This window comes from Oncorhynchus nerka, linkage group LG8 (assembly GCF_034236695.1).
Source record: "Oncorhynchus nerka isolate Pitt River linkage group LG8, Oner_Uvic_2.0, whole genome shotgun sequence".
Taxonomy (NCBI): Eukaryota; Metazoa; Chordata; class Actinopteri; order Salmoniformes; family Salmonidae; genus Oncorhynchus; species Oncorhynchus nerka.
Window position 1 is genome coordinate 65,653,862 of NC_088403.1, and position 17,159 is coordinate 65,671,020.

The 17,159-nt window shown below is 41.0% G+C and overlaps 2 protein-coding genes across 3 annotated transcripts; one reads left to right on the top strand and one right to left on the bottom strand.

The window, feature by feature from the left end:
• Positions 1 to 940: 940 nt before the first annotated feature.
• LOC115119970 (butyrophilin subfamily 1 member A1-like) lies at positions 941 to 10,605 on the bottom strand. Of its 2 annotated transcripts, XR_010464604.1 has the most exons (10): positions 10,352 to 10,605; positions 10,065 to 10,122; positions 8,164 to 8,529; positions 7,686 to 7,979; positions 7,466 to 7,558; positions 7,210 to 7,239; positions 6,840 to 6,875; positions 6,627 to 6,662; positions 5,339 to 6,519; positions 941 to 5,237 (listed from the first exon to the last, which is right to left on the bottom strand). XR_010464604.1 is itself a non-coding variant. In XM_029648865.2 (9 exons), the coding sequence occupies exons 1-9, from the start codon at positions 10,397 to 10,399 to the stop codon at positions 5,852 to 5,854; spliced, it is 1,629 nt and encodes a 542-aa protein (XP_029504725.1). In that variant the 5' UTR covers positions 10,400 to 10,605; the 3' UTR covers positions 941 to 5,851. The 2 variants fall into 2 exon arrangements, 1 of the variants encoding a protein (XP_029504725.1); XM_029648865.2 differs by having other exon boundaries at positions 941 to 6,519.
• A 1,141-nt stretch (positions 10,606 to 11,746) lies between these two features.
• Positions 11,747 to 14,756, top strand: LOC135572727 (uncharacterized). Its single transcript, XM_065021154.1, has 3 exons — positions 11,747 to 11,753; positions 12,115 to 13,023; positions 13,198 to 14,756. The coding sequence occupies exons 1-3, from the start codon at positions 11,747 to 11,749 to the stop codon at positions 13,269 to 13,271; spliced, it is 990 nt and encodes a 329-aa protein (XP_064877226.1). The 3' UTR covers positions 13,272 to 14,756.
• Positions 14,757 to 17,159: the final 2,403 nt, after the last annotated feature.

Below are 17,159 nucleotides of genomic sequence, written 5' to 3' on the forward strand. Positions count from 1 at the left end.
CAACTTGGAAAATTCCAGAAAATGACGTCATGGCTTTAGAAGCTTCTGATAGGCTAATTGACATAATTTGAGTCAATTGGAGGTGTACTTGTGGATGTAATTCAAGGCCTACCTTCAAACTCAATGCCTCTTTTCTTGACATCATGGGAAAATCAAAAGAAATCAGCCAAGACCTCAGAAAAAAAATTGTAGATCTCCACAAGTTTGGTTCATCCTGCAACAAAACTAGAGCCTTTAGGACCTGCCTTGTTGTTAGTGCTGTTAAGGTAGAGCAACACTTTATTATGGACAGACTTCTCCCCATCTTAGCTACTGTTGTATCAACATGTTTTGACCATGAGTTTACAATCCAGGGTTATTACAAGCAGTTTAGTCACCTCAACTTGCTCAATTTCCACATTGTTTAGTTGAGGTTTAGTGAATGATTTTAAATATTTAGGATTAATTTATTCCTCTGAAACTATCTGCAGCTCTTTGTTAGGTGTCGCAGTCATTTCAGTCACTGTAGTAGCTGACGTGTGCAGTGTTGAGTCATCCACATACATAGACAGGCTGGCTTTACTCAAAGCCATTGGCATGTCCTTAGTAAAGATTGATAGGTCGGCTATTTGAGCCAATAAAGCCTATTCTTAGGCAGCGGAATTACATTTTCTTCGCGCACTTTCTAGTAGACTTAAATTGAAGATCTGGCAAATAGGAGTGGCAATATCGTCCTCCATTATCCTCATTTTCCATCCAAGCTGTCAGACCTCGGTGGCTTGTCATTGTTGATAAGACAACCATCATTTTCTTACCTCATCCACACTCACTAATTATGGTTTAAATGGTTTCACTGTCCAGATTCATCTACACTTGTAAGATATCCAGACACAATGTGCGCCTGATTACCTCTACCACTGTCTCAGTCAAACTAGTATGAAACAAGGCATACCTACTTGAATTTGTTTATGACGCCATTTGTTTTTTATTTCCTTTTTTTGTCATTTACAATATCATACGGGCACAGTGTACATAATTACTAATCAACAATAAAAAAATGTGACAACTTATTAAGTGTAAAAATTCTGAAGCATTTGCTACATTATGTTGACATAATGCAGGAAAAACAGTAGCACTACCACAACATTACTGAAAAATAAAACCATTGTCAAAAATGTAATAAATATTTTTTAAATTTACGAGAAACACATTCTTAACTGACACGTTACATTTTACTTGACATTATACAAATGTAGCTAATACATGGAATTAGAAATGATATCAATACTAAAGAAAAATCACAAAATATATATTTGGAAACACCCTATCGAAAATTAAAACATCCTAACTAATGTGTAAAAAATATTCCTAACGTGAAAATGTTCCCAGTCGTTCAGATTGCGTGCTCAGTCCCCTCCTGGAAGTAGGAAGCAACACATCTGCCACGCTGATCAACACTGGAGCCCCCCAGGGGTGCGTGCTCAGTCCCCTCCTGTGCTCCCTATTCACTCATAACTGCACGGCCAGGCACGACTCCAACACCATCATTAGGTTTGCTGATGACACAACAGTGGTAGGCCTGATCACCAACAGTGACGAGACAGCATAAAGGGAGGAGGTCAGAAACCTGGCAGTGTGGTGCCAGGACAACCTTTCCCTCAACGTGATCAAGACTAAGGAGATGATTGTAGACTACAGGAAAAGGAGGACCGAGCAGGCCCCCATTCTCATGGATGGGGCTGTAGTGGAGCAGGTTGAGAGCTTCAAGTTCCTTGGTGTCCACATCACCAGCAAACTAACATGGTCCAAGCACACCAAGACAGCCGTGAAGAGGGCACGACAAAACCTATTCCCCCTAAGGAGACTAAAAAGATTGGGCATGCGTCCTCAGATCCTCAAAAGGTTTTACAGCTGCACCATCGAGAATATGGTTGCACCATCGAGAGTATGGTTGCATCACTGCCTGATATGGCAACTGCTTGGCCTCCGACCGCAAGGCACTACAGAGTGTAGTGCGAACTGCCTTCAAGGACCTCTATACCAGTGTAGCTCCCTTCTGTAACCACGAGCACAACCGTTCCTTGATTTTAACTGGCGGTTTTATTCTGTAGTTTTAGTCAGAATTATCACCTTCCGTGAGAACTATAAGGTAAATGAAAAAAAACAGTTAAGCACACTCTTACAACCTCCTTATCTTACGAGTGACTTATTAGCTTGGTATAACTTTGAAGTGCTTACATACATAAACAGTTTAACCGGTGTTATAACAGGTTCAGATTAAACACATTAATAAAGGAAAAAATACCTCATTGGCTGCTTATTACAGAAGGGAGGAAATCAAACTTCACACTTATTATTCCTGGCATGAATTCACACTTCATCCTAACATACACTCTTCAACCTTTATGAACTACACCCGATGACATGAAAACTTAGCTAACGCAGGATTGCCTTCCCTCCAAAAGTGTGTTGCTGCAATAAGGATCCCCGTTACAACAGTATTAGCTACGTAGTTCCGCTTGCATTATCATTTCTCCCGTACAGCGGACACGTAAAAAATTCAAACAAAAGACAACGACGTAACCTGTAAGTCTAACTGTCAGTTACAACCAGGCAGTGTCAAAGGAAGGCCCTAAAAATTGTCATAGACTGTTGTCTTTGCTACCGCACGGCAAGTGGTACCGGAGCGCCAAGTCTAGCTTCAAGAGGCTTCTACCCCCTGCTACTCTCTGTAATTATCTATGCATAAGTCACTTTAATAACTCTACCTACATGTATATATTACCTCAATTACCTTGACTAACCGGTGCCCCCGCACATTGACTCTGTACCGGTACCCCCTGTATATAGCCTCACTATTGTTATTTACTGCTGTTCTTAATGATTTGTTACTTATATTTCTTGTTTTTTGGGGGTATTTTTCTTAAAACTACATTGTTGAAAAAGGACTTGTAAGTAAGAATTGGAGATGTTGTATTCGGCGCATGTGACAAATACAATTTGATTTGATTGTGACATGTTGTAAGATTTCTCACAGTGTGAACACTTAATTTTTTAAATATATTTTTTATTTCACCTTTATTTAACCAGGTAGGCTAGTTGAGAACAAGTTCTCATTTACAACTGCGACCTGGCCAAGATAAAGCAAAGTTCAATCATTGCATGAATGTCTCTTTATGTGGATTGTTGAGCTCGTGGGGACATCTCTCTCCCACACCTTTCCTTGCCGTTGTTTTTGCTGAATTAGCTAGCTAGCATAATTAGCTGTCAGCTGGTCGAGATGGGTTGTTCTCAGAGGTGTGCAGTTTTAGCTTGATTTGATAAATAGACAGAGATAAAAGCACTGATGGGCAGCGATATGGAAAATCAATATCAGTCGCATATTTTTAAAATTATATTTCTTTATGAAAAGCAACGCAATTGAGTGAATGCTTGTCTGTTCACTTCCAAGGCTGTGGCTGAAATTAGACAAATCAAATCAAATGTTATTGGCCATGTGTGTAGCGAAATGCTTGTGCTTCTAGTTCCGACAGTGCAGTAATATCTAACAAGTAATCTAACAATTCCCCAACAACTACCTAGTACACACAAATCTAAGTAAAGGGATGGAATAAGAATATGTACACATATGGATGAGCCATGACTGAGCGGCATAGATGCAAGATGTAATAGATGGTATACAGATATGGCAAATAGGAGTGGCCTATTATCCTCAGTAATTCATATTTTTTCCCACTAATTGGTATTTCGACCAATTACATCAGATATTTTCTCATCAGATCTTTTCAGACCTGGTCTGATTGGTCAAAACACGAAATAGTGTAAACTGTTTCTGTTTGACCATTGGGCCAGGTGAGACTCCCACAACCAGAAAACATATTGCATGCCGAGATCAACTTTTCAGATTTTTTTAAATTTTAAACATGATTTGGAGATTTTTACATTAAAATGATAAAAACAGTTCTGTCAGGAATTAGATTTTTTTCAGGAGGCCTAATACATTATCAGAAGATATTGGCTACTGCCCTAGACTGCCAATATTGTTCCTCTCAGACAATATTACATTTCAAATCTCAAGCTTTGATTTGACAAAATAGATCAGTTGGTGTAGCACTTGCGACGCACAGCTGAGCATAAATTGAAATAATTAGCTTTTTATTTTCCTAAACTGATGGTACCTGCATGTGGTGGTCATGTTGCTTTCAAGATAACTGGGGACTTGGGGAAAAAAACGAGGTCAAATCATTAAGTCAATGAACTTGAAGTTGGAAAGATGGAGCCCCAGAAAGATGACTAAGTTTTCCAGTTGGCTGTTGAAAAATATTTTTCCCAGTAGGATTTTTTTGTTTTTAAATGCACATACTCCAGTCAGTATAATCTGATATTTTCTAGTGAGCAGTACATTGCTCTATATTGCAAACTGTAACAGGGAAAAATCTACGGTTTCAAATGAAATGTCACCAGATGGCTCTACCATTAAAATAATAATAGTAAGCACTATAGAAAGCGGCTATATTGCAAGGAGCTTCTCTTTCCGTCTCCTGTTCTGCACTGCTGTGAAAAACAGGGGATGGTCAAACCAAACACCAAGTAGACATCTACCTACTACATCCATCCATCAACTACATCCATCCATCAACTACATATCTCTACTACGGTACATCCATCAATCCACTACATCTACCTACTACATCCATCCATCAACTACATCTCTCTACTACGGTACATCCATCAATCCACTATATCCATCAATCCAATACATCCATCCACTATATCCAGCCATCTACTACATCCATCCATCTACTATATCGCTACTACAGCCATAAATCCACTACATCCATCTACTACTACATCAATCCATCTACTACATCACTAATACGTCCATCCATCCACTACATCCATCTACTACTACATCAATCCATCTACTACATCACTAATACGTCCATCCATCCACTACATCAACCACATCCATCCATCTACTACATCCATCCATCTACTACATCACTACTACATCCATCCACTACATCAACCACATCCATCAATCTACCACATCCATCTACCTACTACATCCATCCATCTACAATATATATCCATCCATCCATCCACTACATCCATCTACTATATCTCTACTACATCCATCCATCTATAATATATATCCATCCATCCATCCACTACATCCACCTACTATATCTCTACTACATCCATCCATCTATAATATATATCCATCCATCCATCCACTACATCCATCTACTATATCACTAATACGTCCATCCTGCCACTACATCCATCTACTACATCACTAATACGTCCATCCATCCACTACATCAATCCATCCACTACATCTACCACATCCATCTACCTACTACATCCATCCATCTATAATATATATCCATCCATCCATCCACTACATCCACCTACTATATCTCTACTACATCTATCCATCCACTACATCTACCTACTACATCCATCCATCCACTACATCCACCTACTATATCTCTAATACGTCCATCCATCCACTACATCAACCACATCCATCAATCTACCACATCCATCCACCTACTACATCCATCCATCTATAATATATATCCATCCATCCATCCACTACATCTACCTACTACATCCATCCATCTACAATATATATCCATCCATCCTTCCACTACATCCACCTACTACACTGCTTTCACCAATCATATGTTTCCACGTTAGTCAAATCAAATCCAATTGCACTGCAGACAAAGGAGAAGAGCAAGGAGATGATGATGAATTGGACCAGTGCAGAATACTCCTGTACACACCCTAATATGAAGTGCACTAGATACATAAAACAATGTGTTAATATATAGTGCTGTAGTTTTCATTGTGTTACAGACATTTAAAGACAGTCTTTGGATTCAGAAGTCTGATGATTGAGACTTTGGTTAGAAGCTAGAAGGGCATCAGTCTCAGCCTCTTCAGCAGGTGGAGCGACTTTACTCTCTCTTTCAGAAACAGAAACTTCTACAGATTCTGTTTTATAGTGGCTAGCATCTAATATCGTCATAGGGGCTGTGTCACCTTGACCTGGGTTAAAAAGAGGAAACAGCTCCCCAATGAACATAGCTCTCACAGTGACAATCAGTTTATTGTCTTTTACGTTGATGAAAGAGAGTACTCCTTGGTCATAGTCCAAATACACTCCTAGTATCTGAGGTCTAGGATTGGCAGGAAGTAGGATGTCGGGGGCCATATTAAGCCGTAAGCCTTTCTCTTTGTCTGAGGACAGGAACCAGAAACCATTGGAAGGTGTGGCTGGTACATCACCTTGTCTTTTAACAGGCCCACTTGCCAGTCCAACCCACCAGGATTCTTTAACGCCTACCTGCTCATTATCCAGTCTAACCTCCCAGTAAGCATGACTGCCTGAGGTAAAACCATGAGTTCCAAGTATATAAGCATGCTCACCCGGAGGACATGGATTATCTTTACTGTCTCTCACAATTTTACCATTTGAACCAACTTTTAGATAACGAGGAGCTGTCTTGGGATCCAATGTGACATCCACTGTTGAGGACAAACACAGTATCAGGAGATGCCAATGAACCGTAATAACAACAATAATGATAATAATAATCAGAATGAATAATCAGAAATATTTCAAAATAGATTACCTCCAGCTTGTCTCATATTCTCTATATCCACTAAATCTACACAAAAAAAACAGGAACAATGTGTAAATGTTAAATTTATTTTGTACAGTAAGTATTCTGTATTAGGGATCACTATTTGCTATACACTCTTAGAAGTGAGGCATCTTGCATGATAAAGAAAGGCAATATCAGAATAAATTCAGATTCTCTTTGGAAAATGTCAAAATAGATTACCTTCAGGTTGTCTCATATTCTCGATATCCACTGTATCTACACAAAAACAGGGAGAGTAGGAAAATGTTAAATGTATTCTGTACAGTAAGTATTTTGGATCAATATTTGCCATATGATAAAGAAAGACAATATCTTACATTGTGGTGACTAAATGCACAGAATATAGGTAGTGTTTATAATTTAGTGTCCATTGACTTGATGCAGTGCTAATTTAGAGTTTTAATTGTATTCTCTTACAGGATCAATGTAGGCCTAGTTGCAGTATAAAATGCCACAACATTTAGGACACATGGTTATAAAGTTAAGCATTGAAAATCAAATTATGAACACTGACATTGAAAAGTGTGATGTGGATAAATAGATTCCTTACCTCCTTTAGGCACATGTGTTGATTTGTTTCCTGAAAAGCAAAACACACATGAGTTTTCAATCGAATCATAGGAGGGATAAAGGTGTCTTGATGACTTGCCTAATGTTGTCTCCGGTAGGTAATCCAAATATGGTGGAAAGAGGATTCCATACCCTCTTAGGCTCAAGTTCAAATGTGACCCAGTCTTAACATTTTCATGGCATTGTATGCTTATCAATATATAGTATAACTATCAAAACCAAAACATAGCCCTGACCTCTCTTTTTGTAGAGCACACCGATGAAGACAACGGACAGGAGCAGAAGCAGAGCTAAAATGATGACAGCTGTTTGCAGTCCTGATGAAGTCTCTGGAAGTGGAAAGAAGGTATCTCTTATTTAACTCAACAAACTGGTGGACACACACACCCCTTGTGATAGGTTCCAGATCAGCATATGCTCATAGCAGAAAGAAACACGGTTATTATCTTTATTGACCTGGTACAGCCGCAACGTTCCGTAGGTCCACTCTTCCCTCCATCTCCTCCCCTTCAGACAGAACCAGAGAACAGGATACCCAGGGAGCACTGGAGGGGGAGGAGAGGACCCAGCTGTGGGCAGACACCAGACCACGGGAACCACTGCTGTAGTCTAGCTTCTCAGGTTTCAGAGTCTGCCTCCCGTCTGACCACTGTAGCCTGGGCCTTGGCTTCCATCCATGGGAAACACAGCTCACATTCACAGAGTCAGCATCTGTTCTGACTGCTGAGAGGAGAGGAGGGGTGCCCCTCACTGGGAAGGAGATTAAGTGCACATTAAGGAGGAGGGGATTAAAGTCTCAAATAAAAAATAATATATATATTTTTTAACCTTGGCTAATTCAACTATTTGTGAAAGAATGATGGAGAAAGAATGATGGATATCATTTCATTTCTGTAGCATCGTTCCTGGATATGTTTTGCTTGAATGAACTCACCAGTCACATTGAGAAAGACACTGGCAGTCTCATAGTCCTGGTTACTGCTGACGTAACACACATACTCCCCTTGGTCTCTCATAGTGACATTAACCAGCTTCAAGGTCACATCCCCTCCCTTCAGCCCTTCTGACGTAACCTCCCGGAGCCCCAGGGAGCTGCGGCCCACGTATTGGGACTGCTGTGATGCTTCCTGGATCTTCCTCTCTCTGTAGTGCAAGACCGGGTTGTCGAAATCTTTGGGACGGTACCAACGCACCTCCAGGCCCTCTGCGTTCATGGAAGGGGTGAGCCAGCATGGCATGGTGGCAACATGTCCCAACCGTGCCGAGACCGGATCCACGGGTACCGAACACGTGAACATTTCTGATAGAGGAAGAAGAAGGGTTTCAAACTATCACCATCTTATGATCCTAGCCACCGTGCTTCTACACCTGCATTGCTTGCTGTTTGGGGTTTTAGGCTGGGTTTCTGTACAGCACTTTGAGATATCAGCTGATGTACGAAGGGCTATATAAATACATTTGATTTGATTTGATTACAGTGTTTTACTTTGTTTTAACTTGGTGAGTTTAAAATGTCAAAAGTCATAAAGTTATTATTATTATTACTAAAAGCCTCAGAAATGTGTTGTTTGTTTTTTGTCAAATACATCTCAAGGCACCTCCAAAATTTAGCCTAGAATGCATTTGTGGTCTGGTATCCAAAGATCCGATATCTTCAAATCTGTAATATCCATTAGAAAACCTGTAGCCTTGTAAATACCAGACTGATTCACACTGCAGATACAACATCAATATTAGCTTGCGGGATCAGGCGGCTTTGCAAAGCTAGAAAACTGTCACTAGATACCACAGCCACAAAGTTATAAACCCTGCCTAACACCGTACCCACACCGGCCGCGCGCCATCGTGAGCAAATTGATTTTGTCCCCCCACACCGAACGAGATCAAGACACGCAGGTTAAAATATTAAAACTAACTCTGAACGAATTATATTAATTTGGGGACAGGTAAAAAAGCATTAAACATTTATGGCAATTTAGTCAGCTAGCTTGCATTTGCTAGCTAATTTGTCCTATTTAGCTAGCTTACTATTGCTAGCTAATTTGTCCTGGGATATGAACATTGAGTTTTTATTTTACCTGAGATGCACAAGGTCCTCTACTCCGACAATTAATCCACACATAAACCGGTCAACAGAATTGTTTCTAGTTATCTCTCCTCCTTCCAGGATTGTCTTCTTTGGACTTATATGGTAATTGGCAACTAACTTTCTTTATTATTATAATTTTTTTAATATATATATTTGTAATTTTTTTAATTTATTCATAATACAGATCAACAACTTACATTGCTACATCATGCAAAACAAAACGCAGGCACTAACAATAAAATACTAAAACATGCAAAAAAGATCAATTAAATAATAAAAATAAACTATTCTAGTGCACTGAAAAAATCTCATTGGCAAATAACTTTCATAAAAGGTTTATTACCACCACTGATGTCTTTCAGTCACACAGGAGGGTATAACCAATGAGGAGAAGGCAGATGGGTCTCTGCTTCTATAAACCAATGAGGAGATGGGACATGGATATCTGCTTCTATAAACCAATGAGGAGATGGGAGAGGCAGGACTTTCAGCGCGATCAGCGTCACAAATAGAACTGACTACTGTTCTTTCCCTTGGCAACGCAGAACATCGTTGGCGCGCGCGAGCAGTGTGGGTGCAATAATTGAATAATTATATGTCGGTGTGACGGGAAGGAATTGCGCCGGCAAAAGATTCCAAATAGGCCTATACAAATACAGTAATTAGTCTATTACAGTTCCTTTATTGAATCATTGTTATAATTCAGTAAAGATTTTAAACCGCCACTACTAGTCTTGGCTACTCACCAGAAGTGGCAGTGGAGAGACACACACCCCAAGCTGCCAATATGTACAACCACATAACCTGAAAAGAATGAAACATTGTTAATGTCACTATATTGAAATCCTGCCTATCGTTCGCGGGCACATATTACTTTCACCTTCAAATAGCAATCTAAAATATACTGATTGGGCAATGGTCGATCGTGCAAAAATCATTTAAATACTGTATTTCCGCAATAGTTTATTACAAATTCGACAAAGGTAAACCACATTACGCCACGAGGTACCTTTAAAAGCGAAGGTCTACTTACTGTATACAGGGCCCTCGAGCTGTTTTTTTCAATAACGCAAGGTGGCATGTCGTGCGTAAAATCTCTGAAAAATCACGACATCCAAATGAAGTCGGGAAATATTAGTTCAGAAAATAATGATTACAATCCTTTATCATATATCTCAATGACACTTATGCGAATAACTAGACCTGATCTTCCCCCGACAAGACCGTAGAACAATAAATGTGCTGTGCCTATTTGTCGCAGTTTACTTTCACTTTCGGATTTGTTCAAATGTACTGTAGACTTTCAGAACTAAACCAAGATAGATATGGAACGCCTTCTGGGTCTTTGCATGTAAACAAAGATACACGTCAAATATTACTATTTGACACGTAAAATAAGCGTTTAATTTCAAATAACACCATTTTATTATAGAATGTTGTATGGAACGCCGTTTGGGTCTTTGAGTGTCAAAAAAATACACTCGTCAAAAGAACATTCACTCATAATCAGAAAAAATAACTATTGTTACACTATGTACATATTGTTGTACAGTTCAATGGTGAGGCCATTTCTATCTACAGTATGTATTAAATGAACATCTATTTTACATTCGGATGGGTTATAGGCGGAAAGACCTAACTCTGGTGTGAAATAACACCTTCAATTCAATTCAGTTTTTTATTCAAGTTCAAATCCCCGAGCTGACAAGGTCGTTCTGCCCCTGAACAGCCGGGGTTAACCCACTGTTGGGGTTAACCCACCCACTGTTGGGGTTAGTTAACCCACTGTTGGGGTTAGTTAACCCACTGTTGGGGTTAACCCACTGTTCCTAGGCCGTCATTGAAAATAATAATTAGTTCTTAACTGATTTGCCTAGTTAAATAAAGGTAAAATAAAATGAAAATAAAAAAGCAATTATGGTCATTCCAACTGCCCTTACTTAACTAAGTGTCTTTGGTAGACGGAAAGGGTGAAAGAGAGAGGTGGGAAGAGAGTGAAAGACAGAGAGAGATGGGGGAGAGAGAAACAGAAAGTGGTGCAAAATTACTTAGACTCTTGTCTTCGAACCTGTTAGGCAATCACATGTGCTTACAAGGATGGCCAGTCTCACAGGAGGGTGATTTTTAACTGAGGAGAAGGTGGAGTGGAGTGAAGTGCTTGATTGCCAAAATCAACATAGCTCTTCTTTTGGCAATTGGCATGGGATTGTCAAGAATGTGGACAGCTGGGTAAGTGAAATAACATTTTGTTTATGAATCACATTCTATTATATCTGAAATGATTCTGATTTCATATCAGAGAGAACAGAATATTTCCATTTGTCACCTTGTGCTTAAAAGTCAGTACCCTGTCTAGTCTGACAGGAGTTTGAGTGGGTGAAGACTGTGGCGTAGAAGTTGAAGCGCATCAGTTGTTTCACCATGGCACATGATCGGTAAGAATCCCAGTTCAAATTTTGCCCTGATACGTTGTTTTGTAATGGTCGCTTTATTTGAGTACTCACCATATCGCCTGCGGTATGTACGGGAGATGCAGCTGTTGACTGAGGTGAACAACACAATTGTAAATACAATTATTGGATATACTGTAGTATTTCAAATTTGTGATTGACTTAGTGTTGTTTGTCTATTGCTATTTTTGTATGTCATACTTTCAAATAACTGAAACTCCACGTGATGCGATGGAAGTTGTCGAACCAGATCAGAACGCCTTCGGGGACAACCTTCAGGGACAACCTTCAGGGACAACCTTCGAGGACAACCTTCAGGGACAACCTTCAGGGACAGGATGAGGAGGATGTGGAGGTTGTCCAACCAGATCAGAACGCCTTCGGGGACAACCTTCAGGGACAACCTTCGAGGACAACCTTCAGGGACAACCTTCAGGGACAACCTTCAGGGACAGCCTTCAGGGACAGCCTTCAGGGACAACCTTCAGGGACAACCTTCAGCAACCTTCAGGGACAACCTTCAGGGACAACCTTCGAGGACAACCTTCAGGGACAACCTTCAGGGACAACCTTCAGGGACAACCTTCAGGGACAGCCTTCAGGGACAGCCTTCAGGGACAACCTTCAGGGACAACCTTCAGGGACAACTTTCAGGCACAGGATGAGGAGGATGTGGAGGTTGTCCAACCAGATCAGAACGCCTTCGAGGACAACCTTCAGGGACAGGATGAGGAGGATGTGGAGGTCGAACCAGATCAGAACGCCTTCGAGGACAACCTTCAGGGACAGGATGAGGAGGATGTGGAGGTTGTCCAACCAGATCAGAACGCCTTCGAGGACAACCTTCGAGGACAACCTTCGAGGACAACCTTCAGGGACAACCTTCAGGGACAACCTTCAGGGACAACCTTCAGGGACAGGATGAGGAGGATGTGGAGGTTGTCCAACCAGATCAGAACGCCTTCGAGGACAACCTTCAGGCACAGGATGAGGAGGATGTGGAGGTTGTCCAACCAGATCAGAACGCCTTCGAGGACAACCTTCAGGCACAGGATGAGGAGGATGTGGAGGTTGTCCGCTGTTAATTTATTTATTTTTCTGTCTCTCCAAGAAATATGTGAGAGATCTATTTGTAATAATATGACACATACATTGCATATATTGCTATTATCAATCAAGGTGAGATTGAACAAGGACAAGGTGCTGGAGAAACAGAAGGAGAGCTACCAGAGGAGAATCAAGAAATTACAGACAGGTATCCTTTATTTTTTGTCTACTATTAACAATATTGCATGTCTAATCAAACATGTATATTAAATCATTCAATAACTGTAGTTTTACATACCTGATCAACCTGTAACCTGTGTGTTTGCATGTTTACGTCTCTGTCTCCTCTCCTGTTCCCTTTAACTCTGCTCCTGTTCTCCAGGACCTAGTGGTTCTGCCCAACACCCAGACGTGGATCCACCTGATGTCCTCCATTACCTGTTCTCCAGGACCTAGGGGTTCTGCCCAACACCCAGACGTGGATCCACCTGATGTCCTCCATTACCTGTTCTCCAGGACCTAGGGGTTCTGCCCAACACCCAGACGTGGATCCACCTGATGTCCTCCATTACCTGTTCCCCGGGACCTAGGGGTTCTGCCCAAAACCCAGACGTGGATCCACCTGATGTCCTCCATTACCTGTTCTCCAGGACCTAGGGGTTCTGCCCAACACCCAGACGTGGATCCACCTGATGTCCTCCATTACCTGTTCTCCAGGACCTAGGGGTTCTGCCCAACACCCAGACGTGGATCCACCTGATGTCCTCCATTACCTGTTCTCCAGGACCTATGAGATCTGTCCAACACCCAGACGTGGATCCACCTGATGTCCTCCATTACCTGTTCAAAATCAAATCAAATCAAATCAAATTTTATTTGTCACATACACATGGTTAGCAGATGTTAATGCGAGTGTAGCGAAATGCTTGTGCTTCTAGTTCCGACAATGCAGTGATAACCAACAAGTAATCTAACTAACAATTCTAAAACTACTGTCTTATACACAGTGTAAGGGGATAAATAATATGTACATAAGGATATATGAATGAGTGATGGTACAGAGCAGCATACAGTAGATGGTATCGAGTACAGTATATACATATGAGATGAGTATGTAGACAAAGTAAACAAAGTGGCATAGTTAAAGTGGCTAGTGATACATGTATTACATAAGGATGCAGTCGATGATGTAGAGTACAGTATATACGTATATGCATATGAGATGAATAATGTAGGGTAAGTAACATTATATAAGGTAGCATTGTTTAAAGTGGCTAGTGATATATTTACATCATTTCCCATCAATTCCCATTATTAAAGTGGCTGGAGTTGGGTCAGTGTCAATGACAGTGTGTTGGCAGCAGCCACTCAATGTTAGTGGTGGCTGTTTAACAGTCTGATGGCCGTGGATCCACCTGATGTCCTCCATTACCTGTTCTCCAGGACCTAGGGGTTCTGTCCAACACCCAGACGTGGATCCACCTGATGTCCTCCATTACCGGTTCTCCGGGACCTAGGGGTTCTGTCCAACACCCAGACGTGGATCCACCTGATGTCCTCCATTACCTGTTTTCCAGGACCTAGGGGTTCTGTCCAACACCCAGACGTGGATCCACCTGATGTCCTCCATTACCTGTTCTCCAGGACCTAGGGGTTCTGTCCAACACCCAGACGTGGATCCACCTGATGTCCTCCATTACCGGTTCTCCGGGACCTAGGGGTTCTGTCCAACACCCAGACGTGGATCCACCTGATGTCCTCCATTACCTGTTCTCCAGGACCTAGGGGTTCTGTCCAACACCCAGATGTGGATCCACCTGATGTCCTCCATTAACTGTTCTCCAGGACCTAGGGGTTCTGCCCAACACACAGACGTGGATCCACCTGATGTCCTCCATTACCAACCACCCTTCAACGTTTCATTAAATCATCTACAGCTACTGTTATTGTCATGTCATTATCTGCTAAGATATTAAATATCATTCATCTCAATGATTAGCCTATGCAAATTAGTAGAAAAACATTAAAAGCTCATTAATTGGACTACATTTAACCTAATTGGGAACAAATATAACGTGGGAAAAATTCAACGGATCCTAGTCAATCTATTGTTTGTCAAATCCAGAGTAAATATAGGCCTTCATATATGTATCAAATCTGTAGGCGATTGTGGGTTACATCAATTACAAATATAGCTGAAATGTTCAGTCATCAAAACAGGCTGGGGTGTTTTCAGGTCAGTTTAGACTAAGGTTCCTTCTACTCTGTATGGAAGGAAAATAGCATTTGTATCTATTTATGCTCCTAATCTGACAAAGATGTCTCAATTCTATAACCAGAAGCCTGATCATAGCTCTAAACTAGATATATCTGGACCTTCTCATAGCTCTGATCGATGGATCTGGACCTTCTCATAGCTCATCCCAAGTGAACGCTTCCGATGCACTTAAACCATTTCTTAAAGATCTTCATCATAATGACTGCTGGAGATTTCATAATCCACAACTAAGGACAATACCTGATTTTCTGCTAGATTTAAGACTTTCTCGAGAATTGACTGTTTTAATAGGTAACGGAACTTAGAAAAACATTACCGGCCATTCTATCTGATCATAGTTCCATTCTTGGTAAATTTCAAATCTTCCCAATGAAAATACGTGAAGGTGAGGTTTAATAATAATTTACTACACAACTCTGATTTCATCTTTCAGTTCATATCCAATTAAAAGTTTTTTTTTTTTTTAAATAAATAAATGACCACTCAGTGGAGGTTCTCAACTATGGTATGGTTAGCTGTAAAAGGTTTCCTAAGAGGAAACACTACACTTTTTTTCCTCTAATAGAAATGAAGACGTTCAGAAGATCAGTGAATTGGAAAATCATTGTAAAATGCTGGAATACTCTTGTTAAAAACAACTATTCAACAGAGAGAGAAATTGAGCTTAAAACAAGTAGACTGGAACTTAAAGACTTGTTGCGACAGAGTAGAATCCATTATGCAGAGGGTGTGACAAAAATACTATTTTCCCCAGTTTACAATTGGCTCATTCATCCCCCCTTCCTCTCCCCCTGTAACTATTCCCCAGGTCATTGCTGTAAATGAGAACGTGTTCTCAGTCAACTTTACCTCTCTCCCCACAGGTGTGATTGCTACCTCTGAGGGTTTAGAGCTTGAGGTAGTAACCTCATGCAAGTACTTGGGAGTACTGGCTAGATGGTACACTGTCCTTCTCTCAGCACACATCAAAGCTGCAGGCTAAGGTTACATCTAGACTTTGTTTCCTCTATCGTAATCACTCCTCTTTCACCCCAGCTGCCAAACGCTGATTCAGAAAACCATTTTACCCATGCTAGATTATGGAGACGTCATTTATAGATTGGCAGGTAAGGGTGCTCTCGAGCGGCTAGATGTTCTTTACCATTCGGTCATCAGATTTGCCACCAATGCTCCTTGTAGGGCACATCACTGCATTCTACACTCCTCTGTAAACTGGTCATCTCTGTCGCAAGACCCACTGGTTTATGCTTATTTATAAAACCCTCTTAGGCCTCACTTAGGCCTTCTCCACATACAACACCCGTTCCGTCAGTCACATTCTGCTAAAGGTCCCCAGAGTACACACATCCCTGGGTCGCTCCTCTTTTCAGTTTGCTGCTGCTAGCGAATGGAACGAGCATCAACAAAAACTCAAACTGGACAGTTTTATCTCCATCTCTTCATTTAAAGACTCAAGACTTGTCACGCCCTGACCATAGAGAGCCCGCGTGGTTCATGGATACTCTTTCTTACAGTTGCACCTGCTTTGCGTTATGTATTGTTGTCTCTACCTTCTTGCCCTTTGTGCTGTTGTCTGTGCCCAATAATGTTTGTACAATGTTTGTGCTGCTACCATGTCGGGCTGCTGCCATGTTGTGTTGCTACGATTTTGTTGTCATGTTGTGTTGCTACCATGCTGTGTTTTCATGTGTTCCTGCCATGCTATGTTGTTGTCTTAGGTCTCTCTTTATGTAGTGTTGTGGCGTCTCTCTAGTCGTGATGTGTGTTTCATCCTATATTTGTATTGTATTTTTTTATTTTTAATCCCAGCCCCCGTCCCCGCAGGAGGCCTTTTGCGTTTTGGTAGGCCGTCACTGTAAATAAGAACGTGTTCTTAACTGACCTGCCTAGTTAAATAAAGGTTAAATAAAAAAATAAACAGCTCATTTGGCTGAATATACAGTGGAGCTCATGGCCATGCTCTTGGCCCTGTAGTGGATGGAGAAGGTCAAGCCAGACAGAGTAGTCATTTGCTCTGATTCATGTGCAGTATTGTTGAGTCTCCAGCTTTAGCTCAGGTAGCAAAC

What these genes read in the sequence shown, in the direction of transcription:
- LOC135572727 (XM_065021154.1), top strand. An exon ending in AATCAAGAAATTACAGACAG is followed by an intron (nt 13,024 to 13,197) that starts GTATCCTTTATT and finishes CCTGTTCTCCAG; the next exon opens with GACCTAGTGGTTCTGCCCAA.
- LOC115119970 (XM_029648865.2), bottom strand. Translation starts at nt 10,399, where the DNA reads ATGCCACCTTGCGTTATTGAAAAAAACAGCTCGAGGGCCCTGTATACA. An exon ending in GAACGTTGCGGCTGTACCAG is followed by an intron (nt 7,559 to 7,685) that starts GTCAATAAAGAT and finishes TTCCACTTCCAG; the next exon opens with AGACTTCATCAGGACTGCAA. An exon ending in AACACATGTGCCTAAAGGAG is followed by an intron (nt 6,876 to 7,209) that starts GTAAGGAATCTA and finishes GTTTTTGTGTAG; the next exon opens with ATACAGTGGATATCGAGAAT.